The sequence below is a fragment of the Corvus brachyrhynchos genome, unplaced genomic scaffold (genome assembly GCF_000691975.1).
Source record: "Corvus brachyrhynchos isolate BGI_N302 unplaced genomic scaffold, ASM69197v1 scaffold705, whole genome shotgun sequence".
NCBI classification, from domain to species: Eukaryota; Metazoa; Chordata; class Aves; order Passeriformes; family Corvidae; genus Corvus; species Corvus brachyrhynchos.
Window position 1 is genome coordinate 2,165,283 of NW_008238346.1, and position 22,524 is coordinate 2,187,806.

At 37.9% G+C, this 22,524-nt stretch overlaps 1 protein-coding gene across 4 annotated transcripts in view; it reads left to right on the forward strand.

Annotated features, from left to right (window-relative positions):
• The window catches only part of VTI1A (vesicle transport through interaction with t-SNAREs 1A), a 255,436-nt gene that overhangs the window by 141,658 nt on the left and 91,254 nt on the right, over window positions 1-22,524 (forward strand). For 2 of the 4 annotated variants that reach the window (XM_017735191.1, XM_017735192.1), the window contains 2 exons: window positions 9,704-9,774; window positions 14,094-14,155. In XM_017735191.1, coding sequence (XP_017590680.1) covers window positions 9,704-9,774; window positions 14,094-14,155 — 133 coding nt within the window. Of the gene's footprint in view, window positions 1-9,703; window positions 9,775-14,093; window positions 14,167-22,524 lie in introns of all 4 variants that reach the window. The other 2 variants (XM_017735193.1, XM_017735194.1) reach the window with 1 other exon arrangement.

Here is a 22,524-nt window from a genome sequence, read left to right on the forward strand (position 1 = left end):
TTTGGGACCCAAAGATCATGCCCAGTAGCGGGGATGGCACTTGGAGCACTCCAGGCAGCTGCTTTGGGAGAATCCCAGCAAAAGCTGCTGCCCATGCAGTAAAATGCTTTGTTCTGGAGCAGTTTGGTTTTAGAAATCTCCAGGTCTGCCCTAAGTCAAATCATACTGTGGTAGTCTAATGTATAGATGCCAAAAGTATTGATAAGTGTTGCTGGGTTGCTCCATCAGGAGAAATCACACTTGTCATCTTAGGCACTTACTGAAAAATCAGGTTTTTCAACAATTTTTCCTAGCAGGGATCCCTTAGAAACAAATTGTGTCTATATGCAATAAAGGTCCCATATAAGTCAACCTCTGAAACACCATCTGAAGAGCTTAACTTGATCCTTAAAATATGAGTCTGCTCTGAGGAGTGCTGTAAAAATTCTATTATGGGATAGTCTATTTTTCCATCTCAGCAATTTCCAGAAGAAATATCTTTGTTTAACAAGTACAAGAGCAGAGACTTTTTAATTTTACATATATATACACGTATATATACACATAGTCCTGCAAATTCAGCCAGGCTTTTAAAATCAGTCTGGATTCTTTCCCTTTTGTATACCTCCTGATAACACTGATTTGCCAGGCCATTGAGTATATTTCATTGTTCCCTCTGAACCCTTGCTGTGGGTTTAGTGAGGGAGTGGTTTTCTCAGCATTGCTCTGTGTGTAATCAAAGGCAACATTGCAGATGGAAATAACTAGCACTTAGCTCATGTGTGTGAAAAAGCAGCAGAATCCATAGCTGCATTAGTCCTGCAGGGTAAAAAAAAAAGAAAACAAACAAATAAAACAAAGGAAAGATGGCTTGAGATGGGAAGGTGTAAGTGGAGGAAGACTGGAGTCTGTAAGGAGTGTGCTGGGTAAGGAGCACGGAGATGTTTATCTTGATGTTTTGTCCTTTAGGTGCAGGTTTTTTAATTGCTGTATATTTCAAATGAACACAGATTCTAACTGATGAGTATAAATATCACAATGTAGATAACCAAGATTCAAAATGTAATAAAATGCACAATCTACTAAACTTCATCACCAAACAAAAATACAGCCAAGTGAGCATTTCCTAGAGATCCCTCCAGAGAATAAAATTCTGGGGTAGAGCTGGAACTTGAACTGAGACAGCCCAATGAGCTACAGACTGTCCCTTCCCTCTGTCCCTTGTCCCTCCACTTCCAAGTAGCTGCTTCAGATCGCCAGAGTCCTGGTAGAAGAAACATCGTTCTCTGCAAGCAAAACTGTTGTGCATTGCACATCACATGGTTTTCTAGTTGTAAATTACCCAATTAATAAACTAACATTGTCTTGAAAGGGGTTTTTCCTCTCCAAATTGCCACCTCTTTAGAGAGATAATGCAATTTCAAGGGAAACTAAAGCTTCATTAGTAATTTGGTACTCATTTTTCTTCCTTTTAAAAGGTGTTTTTTTAGGATTGGTAGAAACCTTGAACAATAACCTTCCTCAGCATTCTCTTTATTATTATTTTTTAAACTTTGATGCTTTCATCCTCCGACTTTGCAATGCATTTCGTTTTATGACATTTAGATTTTGAGAGATTAAATTTGTGAAAAAAATGGGAAACATTGAAAGGATAAGCTAATTAATGTTTCCTCGGCCTATCCAAGATACCCTGTTGTGTTAGAGTTTTGCCCCATTTGTAATTTATGCCTGTTAAACCTTTGTTTTGTCATCTATTACTGACTTCTAGGCTTCTGCTTGCACTTACTGGCTGTAACAAGCATTTCATTTCATACGGAGAAAAAATGGTTTCGGTTTCAGTTACTTTTTTACTGTACCCGAAAAAGGGAATGGGATTTGCAAATGATAAATGGGGAAGTTGACTAGCTAACTAATAAAGATTTGTCTTAATCAAGTATGATTTGTCAGAACAGGAGCGCACTGGGGTCAGGGCACACGCAATGAATAATACAGCATTCACTGGAGAGAAGGACCAGGCAAAAGGCCTCATAAATATGCTGCGATTACCCACTGCTAATTCGTATTCAAAGAGTGAGTTGCACTGAAGCCAGCTCCGAGGTTGCTGAGCTGTTCACCTGCTTTGTGGGCTTTACCATGTTTTAGAAAGTTTATATATATGGGGTTTTTTATATACACACGCTGTTTACAGAATACTTTCTTTATGTACAGACGACTGCACTGGTCAATGAGTTTAAGCATTATTTATTAATCGTTTTCTAGGTTTGTTTTATTTTTCTAATGTCTGGGTGCTATTTTATTTCTGTTTTTCATTGTTTAAATATGAATGTGAATACAGCAGGAGATAGTTCCATTCACATTTAAAATGAATTTCTGAACAGTGCAAGAAAGGTTAAAACACTCTTTAGCTCCATGGAAGTATTAAAGATCAAACAGGCATAGACTTCTTGTTTATGTTGCCAGCTTTCCTGACTTTCTAATTGGCCTGTAGATTCAAGATAAATCTGGTACATCAGGATGTTGGGAGAAACCTGAACAAACCCAAATGTAATTTTATTTGGCTCTGGCTTTACTTTCTGATGTTGACTTTGCTTTTTGCTTCAAGGAGCACTTTCTCAGATTGAAACAGCTGAAGGGTATATTCTTCTCATAGGTCTTCTGATGTCCAGAGGAGACACTGCAAAACATTCTTGTTACTATTGAGAAGTTTAAGCCACATAAATGGGTCATAAAGAATCAGTTTGAAACAAAAATAAATTGTTCCAGTGCTTACAGACATAACTAGCAGTCTTTGTTCTTCATCACTGTACTACCTAAATGTCATATACTGTGGTTTTGTGTAGTTAAATAAGATTGAAAAAAATTCTCACTCCACTCTTCAATTTTAAAACGTATTTCAGAATTTCAACACATTTTCTTCTCTTTTGAAAACCTAATGTAACTTCTTTTTCTATTTGCTGATTGGCTAATAGGCTGTCTCATCTATTTTGTGCTTAGCTCTGTGTCTTGAAGTGCACTTACTGCTTTAAGAGTGGATCAGCTCTAGAGATAGGGCCAACTTTATGAGCCTCAAGCTGATCAGTGCAGGAGTTTAAGTTGCCAACTCTCTGCCTGCAGTTTTTAAGTCTTTAAAATAACCAGTAATGAGGAGTCCAGAGTAATTATTTGTACTGCTCTGAGGTTATAGCAAACTGGGTAGATGGTGGAGCACTTTTGATTAAATAATGATTATTAATCCAGCCTTAGATGAACCAAAGATCACCATTGTGTCATCTTGGTGCTGTTTGGAGTCACAAGTTTAATTAAGTGATGGTTTGTGGCTCAAGTTTTAGAGGATGTATTTCTGCAACTTAATTTAGATGCAATCAGGATTTTAATACTCTCCCCTGCTAAATCACTTTCAGATAAGTTCAAGACTGGCAGTACTGCAGTGAAACATCACCCATTCCTGCACCAAGCTCAGAGCAAGCAGGGGCTTCTTCCATCCTGGGAGCACTTAAAAGTAGTAGCAAAAGAAGATGCTGAGGGTTGGCTCCCAACTTTACGTTATTGGTGATTGAAATGGGGGTAGCAAGCTGTTTACTTATTGATGCACTAAGGAAAGATTTCTCTTTGCCTTAGAACTTATTTGAAGGAAGAGGGTAGGGGAGGAAGATGCAATGGGAGGAATTTGGAGCAGACGAGCACTGCTGGGCTGGGGCATGGCAAGAACAATGGCCAGCCTTCAATGGAGACAAGTGCTCAGCAGAATCAAAGTCTGCCACCTCCTGTGAGTGTTGCTGTGAGGATGTTAGTAAGGGAGCTCAGCTAGATTGGTGATGGGAGTAGACAGAAAAAAAATACATCAGTTAGTGAGAAATGAGTTGTTTTTTACCAGCAGATTGATGGAAGTTACAATTTCAGAAAAGGTATGAAACTTCAGAAATAGAAAAAGCAACTGGAGGTGAAGTTAGTAGGTCTGTCATATATCATCTTTCTTCTTTCTTTATCCTATTTTCTTCTCATTCATCTGCCTTTTTTTTTACTGGGGAAGGACAAGCCAGGCCTGGACCATGGGAGGTGTTGGTTATGAAATGCTCCCAGTTTGTTCTTAAAGGCATGTGGCACCTTCCTCAAATATCTTTTCTTCTTTATTTTGAACAGAGCACAAAGACTGAATTCTGATTAGGTGTTCTGGATGTTTTTCTTTCCGGCTTCCCTGACCTCAGTATCAAGCAACCCTTTTTGCTCTTGGCCAATAAAAATAATTTCATGAACATCTATTATAGCTTATAGGGAGACCTTTTCATTTGAGAAATGTTTGTATTTTTACTTTGGTGGACATCTTGGACTTTGGAAGTTTGGGAGGTATTCTTAGATGTTACTTGCTTCCACAGTAAGACTGGGCAACTTCTTTTATCCTCTCTTGCAACTGAGCTTCTGACAGCTCTGGAAGAGTTGGATGTCCTTGGTGAATGCGATGGATTGCCAGTGCTCTTTCCACTTGTATGGCATTTGCTTCTGCTGAAGAAGCCAACTAATCCCTATAAAATGTAGCTAATTTTTATTTTATTGTGTTAAGTGACCACTTAGCAGCATGCAGATTAGCATCTTCATGGCAGACTCTCGAAGCATTTGAGCACTAACTCATGTTTCACTGTTCTGTAAATGCTCTACAAATTGTCTCTCCATTGGCTTATGGCTGTTACATTATCCTTCATTTATCTGTATTAACATGTTCTTGTTTTTTAATAACCTTAATGATCTAAATCCTTCTGCTTCTAATTATATCAGCTGTTCGATGTTAATAAATGTCAGCTGTGAACTGGGGAATTTATTGGACTTTTACTGGTGTCCCTATACTTCAAGATATGTCATCACTTTCTTTATTAACTTTCTGCTGTCAGATGCATAAGGTGTTTGACTCAGCCCTGAATTCTTCAACTCCTGCAACCTATATTTTCCAAGTTTGTAAATCTGCTTGCTGTCACCTCTGAACAGCGAGCTTTTAACACTTTCTAGCATTTTTTCCCAGACACTGCTGTTGATTTATCCTAGTCTCCTAAAATCAAAACTTTTAACCCGTCCAAAGCAGAGTGGCTTTTAGAAAAAAAAGTCCCAGCCTGTGTCAGCATAGTCTCCAAAAATCTTCTATAGGCTATTGCTACATCTTCAGAGCATGGAATGTCTCCGTGTAAAGACAATACACAATTGCACTCCCTGAATGGCACTGCTCACTAGGCAGGGCTGAGGATCTCAGCCTGGAACTGTTCTCCATTCCTTCTCTGATCAACACACAGTGGGGTTTTTTGGTGGATTTCATGATTCTGTAGAACAGCCATCTTGATTTTCATCATGATCTTCTGCTTTTCCCAGTGTAAATTAATTTGTCTTTTCCAACCTCTAATTACATAGCTCAGATGCATGCATTGTATATATGATGAGATTGGGCAAATCATGTTTCCAGCCATCCTCTCTGTGATTTGGTTGGTTTTAAGCTTTTTTTGTATTTTAAATCATATCGAGATATCTGCTGCATGTTATGACACTTGCATATATATATATGTGTATATATATGTATATACACACACACATGTATATGCACACACACAGGGTACACTTTGAGAGAAAAAGTGCTCTATAAACTATGCTGGATTATTTTATTTTTCGTATGAAAAGGAAAATGGGGAGTCTGTCTTCAAAATTCATAAAAATGCATGCTTGTTTATTCTAAAGCCTGGAAGGCTCATTCCATGTCATTCCTGTCTCTTGAGTAAATATATTAGTCATTCTTAGGGGAAAGAAGTATTATTGACTTGAGTGATTAGAAAAAACTCTTTCAGAATCAGTTTAGCTGATAAAGTACATAAATTCTTAAATGGCTGGAGGCAAAAAAAGTAAAAGAAAAACCAGTCAAGCACAACTTATTTTGCGTCCTTGATGTGTGTGTAGGTATTAGAAATCAAGCTCTGTGGACCACGTATTAAATAATTACAATTTGTAGGTATAAATAAATACTGCATACAGGTTACAGGCAAATTCCAAAGAAAGGGCTTATTCAGGAGTGCAAAGCATTGCTAGAAGTGATCATTGTCTTTTGGGTTTATCTCAACATAAAAGTTGAAAACCATGTGCCAATTTGTGCACATATGAAGGGGGAAGTTGGGTTTTAGGGTGGGGGGTGCTGTTTTTTCTTCAGGTGGGGGAAGAGGATTTATTCTTCTAATTAATTTCAGTGGTTTAGGATAAGAAATGTTACATTTTTCTTGCATAACACAGTCTCATAGAAACAGGCACCATTTTTGTTGGACTCACAACATGGCATTTTTGAAGTGCTCGGCACTAAAGAGGATGGTTTCCCATACTTTATTCAAACACCTTTAGGGCAGAATACATTTAGAGCTGTGAATTTTAGCATTCACAATTTAAGGGTGATGCTTGTTAATATTATGTACGTTTTCAGAAATATTTTTTTCCTGGCCATCACAGCATTGTTTAAGACTGAGATAATTGCTCTATCGAATATTCCTGCCCTCTGTCAGTACACAGATAATAATGATGTAAATGCATTCACCCTTCTGCTTCTCACAGTTTAGCTGTAATTTTAGAACATAATTTTATGCATCTCTTTGGGAATTTCAGTTAGAAGAGGCAGCACCACTCAGTCTTTGGTAGGACTTGGGAGTGCACTGTACTAAACATTGTCCATACAAAACAACTGAAAGGTTGGCATAATCCCCAAATAATTGACATTGTTAAGATTCTATGGAAATAACACCATTACTGTCAACAGGCAACACCCTTCAGTTTGTGTATTGGTCTTAATTCATGCATCTGCACTACAGTATATCTTACAAACCTGACCTTTTCACATAACTGTAGTAGCTTCATCAATGACTTGCATTATAAGTAGGCTGGAAAGATCTATACAGCGTCCTTGCACTAAAAGCACAAATCTGCCACGTAGATGAATGTTTTAACTGGCAGGAAAACATCAGAGTTGTGGGGAAACTTGAAAAATGGTAGCAAGGAGATAGCAATGATATCAAGCTTGTAATTAGCTGTACTGTGGGCTAATGCTACATTTTTCCTAGTCCCAGGTACTTCCAGTTGCAAACCGAGTGAAGAGACATGTCTTCATATCATTGAGAAGTCTTTATTTTCTTTGTTTAATAATATTTTTGTTTGACTGTCTTGACCTTCCAGCTAAAAATCAAGTTTCACTGTCATCAATGAATTTTCGGAGTAGAATGGGGATATGAAGAGGATAAAGGTGTCAATTTATGTTCGCAAATTTATTGTGAGATTATGTTACCTCCATCATGTCTCTTTGTTCAACTTATGTTGTTATTTTAGCCCAAAAAAGGCCAAAGATCATCAACGAAAGTGCATGTAGAGTAAAGCTGCTCCTGTAAAATTGATGATCCGTCCAATTATTTATCTATAGAGGCTGCTGGGAAGAAACGCAACTATCTCAGTTCTCAGACCCCTCTGCTAGGTTGAACTTCATGGCTGAAGGTTTAATCCCTAAGTGTCATATCAGCAATTCATTCTGTGATATTCTGGCTGACATGCTCTCCTTCCTTATTTATTGATGTCTTCAGTCATCGACAATGAGAGGAAAATACACTATTCGTCAAAGTGACGGTGTTTTACCCTCACTTACAGTTGATGCTGCTGTCACATTGATGGTTGGAAAATAAACTCAATCATTATAAAAAGCTAAGAGTGTGAACTTGCCAGTGACAGGAAGAAGATGAAAAAAAAAAACAAACCCCACAGTAACTTATTTAAAATTGGTGTAATAAAAATAAAACTGTTTCCTACAAAGATATTTTTGAACTTTGTTCATGAGATACCAAACCATTTTAGCCATGTATTTTATACTTATTCCTTTGAAGGAAAATCTGCACCTCATAGTCCTTTATGTCTGCAAACGTACATATAATTTTTAGTACTAAATACATTTATTATCATTTCACCTCATGCTACTAGGTTAGTAATTTGTTGATTTTTTTTCCCCACTTTCTTTTTAAGGGATTTTGCATTGTTTTTTTCTCCCCTAGATTGCATTGAAGACATGTATCTGTGTATTACAGTATTTTGCGTGCTTTAATGAGGAAAAGCTCAGAATAGTTCCATCCTGTAAGTCCTTTGACATGCAAACATAGGCAAGGCTCTCGTGAATCACTTTCTGAGGCTGCCATTTGTGTAACTGCACTGCACTGTGCCGCCTTTCTAACTCCAAACCCATGTATCTTACCACATTTCACCTTTGGGAGGCATTGTATATACAGCTAAAAGTAAAGAGCAGCAAGCCAAGAGGGACAAGATAGCATAATGAGGATGTCAATTTGTGGTCAGAGGAAATATTTATCTTACTTGTACTGTACTTGGCAACTGATAGAAAAATATATATGTAATGAATTTCCTCAGACTTTATCTGGCAGACTCTGTGCCTTGTGTTAAATGGATTTAAAAATAACATTGCTTGTCTCAAACTTTTAAAGTTTGAGGCGATTCTACTTTGGATTGTTCCTTAAAAATGGACTGTATCAATTAAAAAAAAAATCATAATCATGTTTACTAACATATGGGTGAATTTTTAATGATCCATTTTCTCAAGACTCCCTGAATAATGACATTTTAAGATCCCACTCACTCACCAGAACAAAAGCAAGGCATTTTTTTTGTTGTCTAGGAAAAAAACCCCATGTTTTTGTAGTTTTGCTGTTTTGGTGCGTATCTCTGGTAAGCCTGCTAAGTACCCTAAATGAATGTGCACAGAAATGCTGGTTGTCTCACACGTGCTGCGTATCCTGAGGCAAAGCTACAGCTGCTTCAGCTCCTTCTGCCTGCTTCCCCCTCTGTAAAATGGGAATGATTTAACTTATTTTTCTCCTTCGGGGAAATACAGGGAGGGTTTCTTAATATTTCTATGGAGCTTTGAAGATTAAGATCTCTTCTCTATACTTGCTGCTAATATTTCAGTGTTAGAGAAGCATTTGATTGAAGCTGTTTGAAGAGTAAAGTTTTGGCATCTTGTGTTGTCTTTGTACCATATCTTGAGGCCTCTCCACTATAATTTTGCAACCTTTGGTTCAGCGTAAGCTGCGGAAGCAAACAACCCCTGTGTAAACAAACGGTGATGACTATAAATTAATGTGTCTGTCTGCTGTTGAAAACATCAGGAGATTACAGCCTATCTCTAAGCCAGCCAGAAACAGTCCGTGGTGGAGCAAAGCAGACACCAGTAACTGGGCTGAGCCTGAAAAAGCTTTCATTTAAGCATCAATGGTAAATGCTGAGAGGCACTGAGAGGGGTTTTCTTCTAATATGACTTCTCAGTGTCTTTAGATGTACAAGGATGGCTGGTGTTTAAGCAAAGGCTTACTGACTTCCTTGGGCTTAAGGAGTAGATAGGAAGTATGAGCACCCAGCACCTAGAGCAAGTCTGAAAGTATTCTTGCCTTTGTTTCATAAATCAAAGGTCAGCATCAATTCCCAGGGCCTAGACAACCTCAAGAGACTGTAGAGGGATAGCTTCTGGTTTGATTTGCTTCTTCATTTTTATGTTGCTTGAAAAACTTAATATTTAGTATAATGATGTATTCCTCTTTGCAGTTAGGAGGAGTGATTAGGCTACCACATGTATTAAATGCTGTTGCTACAATCTAACTTGGCATTTTAGGGCCTTGCAGTCACAAGCTGTATTTTTCATGATTTACATTTTAATTTTTTAATGCAGAGCAGATTGGACAGGAGATGCTTGAAAACCTCAGCCATGACAGAGAGAAGATACAGCGTGCTCGGGAAAGGGTAAGTTCGATAATAAGTAATTGCTGATTCTGCATTTTATTTGCATTGGGCAAGTTCTTTGTGCATGCAAAAATAATCCAGATGAGATATAACCACCATCTGCAGTGGAGAACTTACGAAGTATCTTACATGGGCCCCATCCTGCCAGGTCTCTCTGATGGGGAGTCACACTGTAGTCACCAAATCTGCTGTTGGAAGCAAATTTTCTGTTGCTATCACAGTTAGATCAGTGTTCTGTCCTTTGAAGGGTTTGTTATAGTGTCAGTTCCAATGACTTCCTGGGTTTCCTTTGAAACAGTTCAGTATCATAAGTGAGCTTCTAATAGTTGATCAGCCTTACTTTTTGTAGCTGAAGATGCAAATAACATCCCCTTAGGCAGGTCTGTGTGAAAGAGCTGGCACTGCTGCCCTGTGTCTGCAGCCAAGGTAACATATCTATGTCACTTTTGGCTGATGTGGCCTCCATGGCGATCAGCTCTACTCTGCAGAGATAATGGAGATGCTCAGAAGCCCATCCCATCCAATGTGTACAAGTTCTCTGAACTTCTGTGTGGCAACCCAGCCTCTCCATCTCTGCTTTCTGCTCACGGAACCAGGAGTTTCTGTCCATGACGTGTTGTTCAGATACTTTCCCAAGTGTCCAATTTTGCCAAAGCTAGGTTCTCCCACGCATCTCTTAACTGACCAGTGGCACTTAAAAAAAACTCCTTTCTCTGTCCCAGGGAGTTTCTTTACCTGGATAGCTTTAATTGGTAAAGCATCCTTTAACAGCATTAATGAGGCATTTTCTGCCAGCTGTACCAGTTGCTTTCTGAAGTCCTGGGCATTAGCTACTTTAAAACACTAAATATACCTAAATCACAAAATGTAACTAAGAATTGTGAGGATCAACCAAGTTTTGTTCTGGCAACTTGATGTCTTATTTCACCTCTACTGCCTACCTCCCTAGTGACTGCTGAGTCTGAAATGCTTTTCTGTTTCTAGCTGGACAAATAAAACCTAGGCAATGGAGATGAATGCCATGTGTTCCTTTCTGCTGATGTTAGAATTCCCAGGGATATACTTCTGATCACTCAATGTACACATGGTTCATAACAGAACTTTTCCTTTTCATTGCTCTCCACCTGAGGAGCAAATTTCTTTGATGACAAACCTGTAAGATGCAAAGAACAAGACTAAAAATAAGAAGGGTATTCTAGGAAAGTGCAGTACAAATACACTCCACCACAGTGCAGTAAAAAAACCTCTTGTCATAACAGAAGATCTCAAATTCCAAGTTTTTTATCATAAGCCACTTCAAATATTTCTTTATTAAAATTCCTTTAGGGAATTCAGAAAAGTTCTCCAGTGGAGCCATATGGGTGGACCTGTCCCAGCTGTCTATATACACTCAGATAAACCTTTAGGGAAGATCCTGGATAATTTGGCAAGTTTTCCATTTTCTGGAGGTTTTTTAAGACCAGCGCAGATGATACTCTATCAATGCATAATAGCTGTACATTAAATACATGGAGTTATTGTCTTATCAACCAGGGAATAAACTTGTGTTCTGGAATGCAATTGTCAGCTTTAATACTTCAATGTTGGGAAAATTAGGAAGGCTTTTTTTATGAGCAAAATATAAATAAGTTAATATCTCAATAGTTTGATTAAATTTTCATATATGAATTTTCCTGTCTGTAGAGTAAAACTACATTTTTCTTTAGAAGGCAAACAGAAGGGATAAAAGCTCTGCTACAAGTCAGATAGGTTAACTGGCCTGATACATTAAAAGATGCAACATTTTTTAGGAAAACATCAAAATTTGTCTAAGGCAGACAAGATATCAATATCAGCATCTTGTTCATCTTCCTGCTTTCTCATTATTATTCTTAATATTATTTTTAAACAGCATGTGGATTTGCCATTGCTAATATCAAAGTCTGTTTCAAAATGTTTTCACTACAGCAGTTCTGTGAAACATTCACTATTTGAGAGGTTCACATTCCACCAGTTCCATTCCACACCTCTGTGGTGTGCTGGTATTGGTAAAGAAATGATGGAAGAACTGCAATCAGATAATCCAGTTTTAAATAAAAACAAACTTACAGTTTGAATCTCTTCATGTGGGTTTTTTTTCTGCCAGAGCAGGAAGAAAAGGTGTTTTCTTAGCATTCTCTTGGGAGGTAGCTAGAGATCTTCCAACTATGTGTGTACGTGTTTGTTTCTTTTTTAATGTTTCTTTCTTAATGTTTCTTTCGCTTATAAAAAGCAGTAGATATTACCATAAAAACATGAGGTCGTCTTGCTTAGAGGAGTTTGTCAAACCTCTAAGATTCAGCTTCCCCTTCCTAACTATCAGCACTGATTCTAGCTGTCAGGTAGAATCCTGCAGCAAGAGAGGAAAGTTAGGATCAAACATTTAATGGTAAAAAGGAGAGCGCTACTTTTCTGTGAAAAGGGAGGAGAAGCCCCAAGTGTTAAATGCATCTTTATGAATAATAAAAGACCAATGTAAAGCATACATTTGTACTTCAGATTCCCTTCTAGCATAGATAAGAACTTGGCTTTTTAATGAGCCTTTTAAAAATTATTGTGACGTTTTTTCTTCTGTTACTTGTGTCAAGCCGGGCTAAACTGCTTTTCTGGAGCTTGAATTGTCTAGATGAATCAGGAAAAAATGAGGGAATGGCCTCCCTGGAATATAATACTCATCTTTGTTCCATCATAGCACATAATTACAGAGATCTGAGAGTCAGTGCAAGCCTTCTCACTGAATATAATATTGCTGAGAGCAAGACTTGATTGGTGTTATCCAGTCCCAACTTCTACTTGGTATTTTCTTAATAGCTTTTAGAAGAACAAGGAGAAAATTTATGCAAAAAGGTTATGTGACACTGATTGCAACTACTGATTTCAGTAATCAATATTAAATCTGGTAGCAAATATTTACAGTATTGTGCTCCAGAATAGAGACTGGGTTTAATATTGCTGCTGTTCAAATATTCAAGATACAAAAGTGGCTTGTTATGGTGAAGGTGATTTGTTATTGGAAGACTGCCACTCTTCTTGGCACTGCTACTGTTTTGATGGATTTATAACACAGGATGCATTTTGTCTACTACACCAAAGTTTTTTCAGTTAGAAGTCAATGACTCAGGTAATCCTTTCAATCTGATTTGATAATGAAGAGGTAAATATTCAGCTTTCATAAGGACAAGAATGTTTTTATGTATGTACACACAGCTGTGTTTTGGGGCATGTTAGAAACAGTGGTCACTGCTATTTCATAACTGAAATAGTCATAATCATTACATTCTCTTTTTACTGTAGATTTTGGTGTCCCACTGGTTCCAAGATGTCTAAAATGTCAAAAGATGTCTCTCCTCTAGCTGCCAGTGGCAGAAGAGGCAGTAGGAGAGTAACTCCATTCTTCCTATAACCTTCTCCATTTCTGGATTTCCTTTGGTGGGACACTAATAAACACAGGAGGAGAGGGGACATTTTAACCCCTTTTAAAAAGCAGTAGAAGTAAACTTGAAGTTCCTTTGCTTCATGACTTCTCATCTCCCCAATTTCACTTTTTACCTATTTTGCAATATTTTTGAGAGCTGTAGAACAAGACAGCTAATTAGGTGTAGCTGTAAACTGTAGGTTTCCTTTGTCTTAATAAACTACAAAAATGGTTGCTTCAGTGAGTGAGAGTTCCTTATATGAAAAAACTCCACCATATATACTGTACAGCTGTTCCTTGTGTACATATATATCCTATTCACAAAGCATTTGAGCAGCAGGGCCAGAGGTGGCTCCTGTAAGGTCAGTACAAGTTTTGTATTTAAGGGGCAGTATAGACATATTTCTTTTACACAGAATTGCTAAAAGGATCTATTTTGTATTTCTGTTTCTTTCTTTCAACTGCTGTCTTTGAAAAGCAGTGAAAGAAAGATATGTTGTTCTTTTCATAAAGCATCAGGAACATGGCATATGTGTCTCTTCATCCCTTGATCCCTTCACTAATATAGACGGCCAATACTCATACACATAGGAATTATGGATACCAATGTACACAGCTTCTGTCTGCAACCCTTTATTTGTAAAGCTTTTGTTCTTCATCCTGAATCACCTTTGTTGCCTCCATGACTTACCTTCCCCAGGTTTCATATTTATGTAAGTGAAAACAAGACAAAATATTTTTCAATTTCAGAGTTTTGGTGGCTTTATGAGCTTGTTGTGTACTAAACCTGAAGTTGATTGACTCAGATGACTGTAGAAATACCTGTCCTTTGTACAGAATGGGGTACATGTGCCTTTTACCTTTAATGGGACTCTTTTTTCCCCAGCTTAGAGAAACAGATGCAAACCTGGGGAAGAGTTCCAGGGTTTTGACGGGAATGTTGCGAAGGTAAGGCCAAGGTAGGGACATTTCTACTCTTTCTTTTCTTCTCTCCCTCTCTGCCTTTATTTTTGGTTTTCAACATTTTGTGAATGTACCTGACTTTTTTTTGCCCAGGCTGCTGTGTAGAATGTCTTCAGATGATAGAAGGGTTTGTCATGCCTATGGAAAGAGTTTTCTGTAGCCTGAAGGATAGCTCTTGTGTACTGATTTCTGATCTTTGTTTCTTTGTATTTGTTCGGGAGGTTTGGATGTGTGTTCTAAAATTAAGCCTTTTTGATGATAGTTTCCTGTGTTCCTTCTTTTTGAGTGATTTCAGTGTTTTGATGGGGTTTTTTGCCTGTTAAAATGAGAAAGTGGGTAAATGTTTTGGGGCAGCATAAGTTTATGTGCAGAGAAAAGTGTTAAAATTATCAATTCTACCTAAGTAGATGGGGCAGGCACGCTGTCAACCCTTGTGGTTTTAGCATGTTTCTTCCATGCTTTCAGTATTATGAAAATTGTCTGTGGGATCAAAATGAGGTGATACAAAAAGGAAAATTATGCAATGTCCTAAAACTCTGCATAGGACTGAAGGGAGGGAGTTATCCATTGACTGCTTCTCCCCTTAAACTTACATTGGTGTATTTTCAGACAGATTTTTTTGAATTAGTGGCGTCTCTGCATATGTCTTCTTTACTCAGTGAAACAGCACCTGAGCTTCTCTGTGATGTCCATATTTCTGTATATATTCAGCTTCCTGAAGAAGAAAAGCATCCCTCTAATAAGCACAGTTTATAATGAGTTTAGTGCATCCTCTGAAGAGTTCAGTCTGAAATTACCCTTGCCACAGGCTTTTATGTTGTGCATTTGCTTAATGCACTTTGCTTTAAAAAAAAAAAAAGAGGAGAAATTTTTAGGAGAGTTGTTGAATTGCCACTTTGCTTAGGACATGTGAAAACTGGAATTTTATAAGTTGTTTTTTAGCACAAGCTTTATTTCTTCATAAGTCTCCTCAGAAAAATACCTTTGTTAGTTCCTTGCATACCAAATTGACAAAGGTTAAAATGACTGAACCTCATGCCTTCATTCCATGGATTTCTTACAATTCCAACCCCAAAATGTAACATATAAAATTCTCTGATTAAGAGTAATATGTAAATGACACAAGCTAAATTCAAAATCCTTGGAGGAAGGAAGTGGCAATTGAAAGGGATGGTTCAGTGCCTGTAGACAATCAAAATAAACTATAAAAAAAATGAAGGAAAAGAAAAGACACCAACCAAACCCAAGTCTCCCCTGGAAGGGCTCTGCGACATGAGCTGTAACAAATATTCTGCATATGTCTCCATTTTGTCAAATCTCATTAAAGGGGTTTCTTGCTTTATGCCAATTGAGCTGTCCAAAAATCATTCATCATTTTAGTGTAAAAAAAATCATGCAGTTATTTAAATAATATCATATTAATGTTAAAGTTCAGCTGTCATTTAATAGTATGGCTTAATCAGACATAGCATTTAGGAAAAATAGTTTTTTCGGGCTTTACTTGGCTTTCAGGTTGGCAGATTCAAATAAGGATTTATGAGTTTCTAAACCAATGTATTCTTTCCATGTTTATGCTTGAGGTACCCCAGCCTTTTTTGCAGCACCCTGTAGTCTGTTATTTTCAATAAAATAAAGTATCTCCTCATATTGTGTTTGAATACATTTGCAAGTAATTTGGAGAAGCTGAAACAAAAACATATGCTGTAACCTTTGACTTTGTTTTGTGTTTGGGAATCACAGTTAGGAGTCCTAGTTTATAAGTGTTCCATAAGCCAAATGAAAAATACAATCTTTCTGAAATATACTTGGGCTCTTCTTTTGAGACAAAAGGATTATGTAGTCGAACACCACGATGGCATGTTTCTGAGTGTCAGAAAGGCACTGGATTTCCTTTTCCTTCAACAAAAATGCTGAGCTGAGTCACCCATCTGGATGAAAGGCAGGTAGGATTTAAGCTCAGTTCAGGTAAATGTGCCAAAAGCAATGCCAGCATAGAAGCTGTTTGCAGTAGACAATTCTCAGGATGTTGCTTAAAACCACATAATTGACAGACCTACCGTGAATATAATTTGTTTGTGACTGTTGGGTTGAAAGGTCTAGCATTATCCCAGCCTCAGCATCATCCCAATTTGTTTAGTTACAAGAATAATCATAAAATAAAGACGCCAAGAAATCAGCATGTATTAGATAAATACAACTGCAAGAAATAACTAGCACAGATTGGCAGTTGTGTCCTAATTTCTGCATACTTCAGTACAAACTACACAGTGTTTCACATAATTACTGGAACCAATAAAATAAAACACTGGAGGACCATTCTCCACATCAATATTATACAGAAAAGGTAATGTTAAACTGAACATTGCTCAATGTAGTTGCTATTCCCACAATATGTATTTGCTGACATGCTTGAAGTGATATGCCATGCTAACACCCTGTGCTTCAAATTAATGCCTAACTCTTTCTAATTTTACTGTCTGGGAAAGGTAAAGCAGCATCTCTTTTGAATCTGGCTGAATATATTAAGGGATCAGGTATTTTGATAGCCAGAGGGCTAAATTACTGCCTTTGTATGACCTAAATTCCCTGGCCATGTGTTTGTGCATAAAATGTTCTGGAGATGGAGAATAAAAGCAGGGACAGGTTTTGTAGGTTACCACAGCTCACTAAGGAAATCAGTGGCATAATAGGGACAGGTCTTCCTATCCCAGTTTGCTACTCCAGCAGTAAGGTACCCAGCCTTATGTTTTGGCATTTGTTGTCTCCCTATATTTTGGGTATGTGGGTAAGAGTATTTTTGTAATAAGTACTTTTAAATATTCTCACATAGAAATGACCTATACACTCATGATTTTTTTTTTTTTTTCTGTAGCAGCTACTTAGGTTCTGCTATACTAATACATTCTTCTTATGATGTGACGACTAGGATCAGGGGGAATGGCTTCAAACTGAAAGAGAGTATGTTTAGATATTAGGAAGAAATTCTTTATTGTGAGTGTGGTGAGGCACTGGAATAGGTTGTCTCAGGTCTCTCTCCCTTGGCCTGTACACCAGTGTGAGCTGGGGAGCGGACAGTGTGCTAGAAAAAGTAGAAAAGAATGTGTTCTGCAATATCTTCAGGGTTTTGCCCATATCCTAAGCCAATAGCCTAGAAAAGCTTATAAGAAAAGAATTTGGAAAGTCTCCAAGCCACACACGGCCCAGTGGGAAACAATCAAACCTAAAAGTAACCAGATAAAAATTTCAGTAGATTTGAATCTTTTTTCAATTAGCAGATAAGTTCTGTCTACCCCCCTTCGAATTGCGGGAAAATACTTTAGAAGAATAGCTGCTACACTCCAGAACAACTTTTTATCCTGTCTGTTTCACTGGGAAATTTTTATGCCAAAACTACTCTTTTAGTCTTCAGATTTCAGTGTTCTGGATTGTTATCAATGATGTTTTGAGAAGCTTATGAACACACCTGCATTTATAAAAGAGACTTTTAAAATTTGATTCCCAACAGGACAGAGACACTACCTCTGTCTGATAGAAATGAAGCAGTAAGGGTTCAGTTCAGCTCTCAGGTAATAAGTTATGTGACTTGCCAACATCTGCATGACTGCAGTCAAAAATGGAATGGTAGTTCTGGTCAAGCTTCTTCAATCTTCTTTCCAGGAAAATTCTGGGAGTCCTGCTTCTTGCATCACTGCTAGTCAAAGTTTGTTCTACTTTTGAGCTCCAGGATATTTCAGACCTTGCAGTTATTTTTCAACATTTCACAGAATTGTAGCACAATTTAGGTTGGAAGGGACCTCTAGAGATCATCTGGTCCAACCTCCTGTTCAAAGCAAGTTTTTTAGAGTAGGTTGCTCAGACTCTTCTCCAGTCACATTTCAAGCACATCCAAGTTTGGAGATACCAATGCCTGTATGAAAAATCTGTTCCAGTAGCAGCTGAAATAAGCAATTATCCAGGTGTCTCACTGAAATTTCCCATCATCCAACTTGTGTCCATTGCCTCTGGTCCTAAACAAAAGTGATTTAAATCATGGTTTTTAGGATTGGCCTTCAGAGTTTGGGCCTGGATTGCAGTTTTTTTCTAGTACAGCTTCAGCAGTGGTGATGTGGTGGTCTTTGGGCTGAGGTGACTCTCAGTATAGGGCAGTTCTTTAAGCAGGGCATGGGGTGCTCTGCCTCCCCCACTGACCTGGGCCATGGCCATCCAGCAGTGTATGCACAGGACTTCTTATATTGCTTTATCTCACTCCTAGAGATGTGCAGAGTTAAGGATGTCTGTTTTGTCTCCTTGCTTGGCTAAAAACCCACATTTCCATATGTTAAGAACAGCAGCAGGGACAGTGATGTCCGTGTGGACACAAACCCAAACAAAGAGTGAGTGTTACCACTGCCTTTTTCCCTATTTCCCTACCAATCTCTGTTTCCATCCACAAAATCCCGTGACAAAAAACTGATTTTCTTCTGAGCTAAAGCCTGTCTCAGTCATACTTGGCCATGACTGTTGAGTCTCTGCAGTTTCCTGAAGGCAGGTCTTTGTATCACCGATGCAGAGTGGAGTTTAACATACAGCTACATTTGCCTTGTTTTCATGCTAATAGAGGAGTTCCTCTTTCCAGGATATTTGGTCTCAAGCCAAAAGAAGTTTGAGAAGAAATTGTTTCAGCAACTTTTTTCGTACCTATATTTCTATTTTTACTTCAAGATGTATTTCTACACTGAAAAATGATTGAAATGGTAAATCCTCTAGCAACATGTCTGCTCCATGTTGAATATTTACAGCTGCAGCTGTTTACTTCAGTAATTTAAACCTTGATTTGGGAACATATTTAAGCATATGGTTAACTTAAACCAGAGAAGCAATTCCCTTAAATTGAGGGAGACTGCATAAGGGGAGGAGTAAGTGGCAGAATGATTCTGGGTCATCTCTTGGGGCAACACAGCTTTTATTGTGCTTCTTGCAAACCATGTCCTTAATATTTCTGTTGTTAACTGGAAGCCATAAAATACACATAGGGTATTTTAGTGCTTGTTACTGTCAGTATAATAACTTTTTTATGATTTTTCTGACTTTCAAGCATTTAATATAGTTACTTGATTCTTATATTATTGTACATTTGTGTTTTGTCATGCAGCTAACATTTATTAATTACAAAGTGTTGAATCTTTTCAGAAGGAAACTGATAAACTCTGTGGTGCTGTTAATCACAATCTAGTCCTTGGATGAGGAACATACAGTTTGTTATTCCAGATTAAACCTTGGCATTAATTAGTACCTAGTCACTCCTCACTTTGAGTCTGACTTTAAAAAGAAACCTTGTTTCTTTGTTGAAGTGATGGACAAAACATCTGGAAAACATAAATGTGTTGTCAGCAAAATTCCCAAGGGTGAGCATTCTTCATCATTAGGAGTACAACCAAAAAACAGGAAATGTACCTCTAGGTCTGAGCAGCAAATATTTTAAAATAGTATGGGACAATGTGAGCTCCCTGTCCTTAGTGTAGGTATGATGTAATCCAATACATGTCAGATGAATTTCTTGCTTTTAATAATCAATGGAAAACCATTTTCTAAACCTTACTCATCTTTCTTAGACTGTGTTGTGTGCTGTTTCCACAATACTTTTGAAAAATCTTGCCCTACTTTCATTCAGTGTTAGAAATACTGTTCAGTTCATGCACCATGGAGGGTGCAGAAGTCTTTTGAGCTGCTGCTTAACCACCAGCATCAGAGTACATGGAGAGTTTCAGGCCAGAGGTACTGAATGCGTTACAGAAAGGGACCAATTTCAACATTGCAGGCATGTAGTTGGGATTAGTTTAATGCCACCATAGCCTTTGCAAACCTTCATCTCTAACCACCTAAGTGATACAGACAGAGTTAAGTTTTCCAAACCTGGAAGAAAAAGATCATCATGATTGATCTTTACATCTAGTAACTTAAATGCATAGGATAAAATAAGTCAGTGTTTTAATCTCCATGTGCCCCAGGAGCTTTAGAAGGGGATGTCCCTCATTCAGTGAGGTAAGAGCATTTATATGGTAGCATTGTTTTATTTTTCAGATTGTTGGAAAGCTTTATCCACATGTCAAGCTGCCTATACTATATCCATTATGAGCAGGGTTCTCAGCATTCTTCAGACCATATTTCTAATTCTCTTTTTCCATTTCTTTTTGAAGTGTACAATGGTCTTTGTTCTGTCCCCTCCATTCCCTCTTTTCTATCATCTGGAATTGCTATCTCATTTATTCCCCTTCTGTCTACTCGTGTCCAGCTGAACAGCTGGTAAGAACATTAACACACAGTTGTGTTTCTGCAAGAAAGCAGGATCCCAATGGATAATTTTCCTAGCTAGTCCTAGACTGCATATACCACCAATGTAAAGCATCGTGATAAGTAAAGTATCATGTAACCCTTTGTGGTTGTTTCCTGTACTGGGATATGTTGGCTACCATTAAGCAGCTAGAGCCTAAAAAGGTTCAGAGTGAAACAAAAGGCATTTCACAGTCAGCATTGCCATGTCTGAACCACAACAGGTATCCCATGACATGCTTCCGTGAGAAGCCATGTCTTATATCAGCATAAGCAGGGCAGGGCTTTCCTGCAGTAGTTACAAGGAGGTTCCAGTAGGATGAGTTCTCTCTGACATGATATTCAGGAACAGTGAAGGTAGTGAATGTATTTTGAATATGGTAGGATTGTTTATGTGAAGGAGATAAAAAACTGTTAGCAAAAGCTGACATTGGCAATTGCTGAAATAACTGGGGACAACTCTTGAGAAATCAATTAAGTCAAACTCTTTAAGGCCAGTAATTGATTGGGGATCATGTTTTTGACACCACTCACACTATAACTGTGAAAGAACAATACAGGTTGAATTTTACACATTCCATTTACTGCAGAGTGTTTGAGCCATAAATTACTAAATGTAACATTTTCTGAACACTATGTATGATATCTTGCAACCTGGATCACTTCATTTTAATCCATGTATTTACCAAAGGAAATAGAACCAACTTGGAAGTGATTTCAGAAAAGTTCCTCCCTTTGTGTTAAGGCAGGATTGACTGACCCTGTTTTAATCCTGACAGACATTTGTTTGGCCTGCTCTTCACTGATGAACATTCCCCATCTCTTCAGTCAGATATTTCCAAGTTTTCCCTAACGTTTAACCCAAATCCTTTTTCCTGGTTAGACAGAGATCTTTTATGTGCTGGTGCATTTGAGGAGATTTCTGGTGACTTGTGCTGTGGAAAGAAATTTCTGCTCAACTTTTCAAGAGTTAGAGAGCATAAATAAAAGTGTTCAGAATTAAATTAGAGTTTCTAGTTTTCATCAAGCCAAGCCTTTTGATGGGATACAGGAATGTAAAAATGGAAGACTTGGATGCTGTTCTAATAGGCAAATCCTGGAACCTCAGCCTCTCCAAAGAGTCGCTTCATGTGTAGGTGTCACAGAGCTTTGCAAATAGAGACACCAAAATTAAATCATTCTCATAAGGTTGCATATCTGGACTAAAACTAGACTGTATACTACGCTGACTAAAAGCAGCATTTGAAACTCAAAATCTACAAAATACCAAGATTTAACTTTTTTGGTGGCACTTCTAAACACTTAAAGAAAAAGACAGCAATTGTGTCAAACAAACATCATTTTAACTTATTTCTCCCACCCTTGCCCATAGACACACCAGTATTTTGGACAGAGATAGTGTTTGGAAACAAATGGAGGAATGCAAATTGATTTGCTTAGTCTTCCATCAGGTAAAAGACCTCCTTTGTGTGTTCTGATTTCCAGTGGCATTTTGCACTTTTCTTGCCACACTTGATTGAAATTGTTGGCTTTTAATAGAAGCAAAGTTAATTTGGCTTTCCAGCATGATTCTGATCACACACTAAGGACTTGATCTTTAAGAAAACAATGAAGTCATCAAACTGATTTAAAACTGCTGTGATATCAGAATCTTGTCCTTATTAGCTAATCTTTTAGACTAGATCATTTTCAATCTAGTTCATAGTAGCAGGTCAGACTTTTGGCTGTGCTCAAGAGGCATAAGAGATTAAGTTTCAAACAACTGGGAAAAGGAAAACTCAGCTGAGTACAATTTCTGTTCAAGTCAGTCAGGGATGTCCTACCACAAAACCCAGGATCTGAACCTGCAAGTCATGGTTGTGTGGGTAGTTTGCTCATCTGTAGCCCTAATGTTGAGCAAGGAACTCTTTCAGTTTGAGCAAAGCTTGTTTGGGGTGGGTGGGGTTTTGTTGTTGCTGTTGCTGTTATTATTGTAGTTTTACAAAGAGGGCCATAAATTATGACTTTGAGGGATCACTCAGAGTTTGTTGCAGATAAATAAGTGG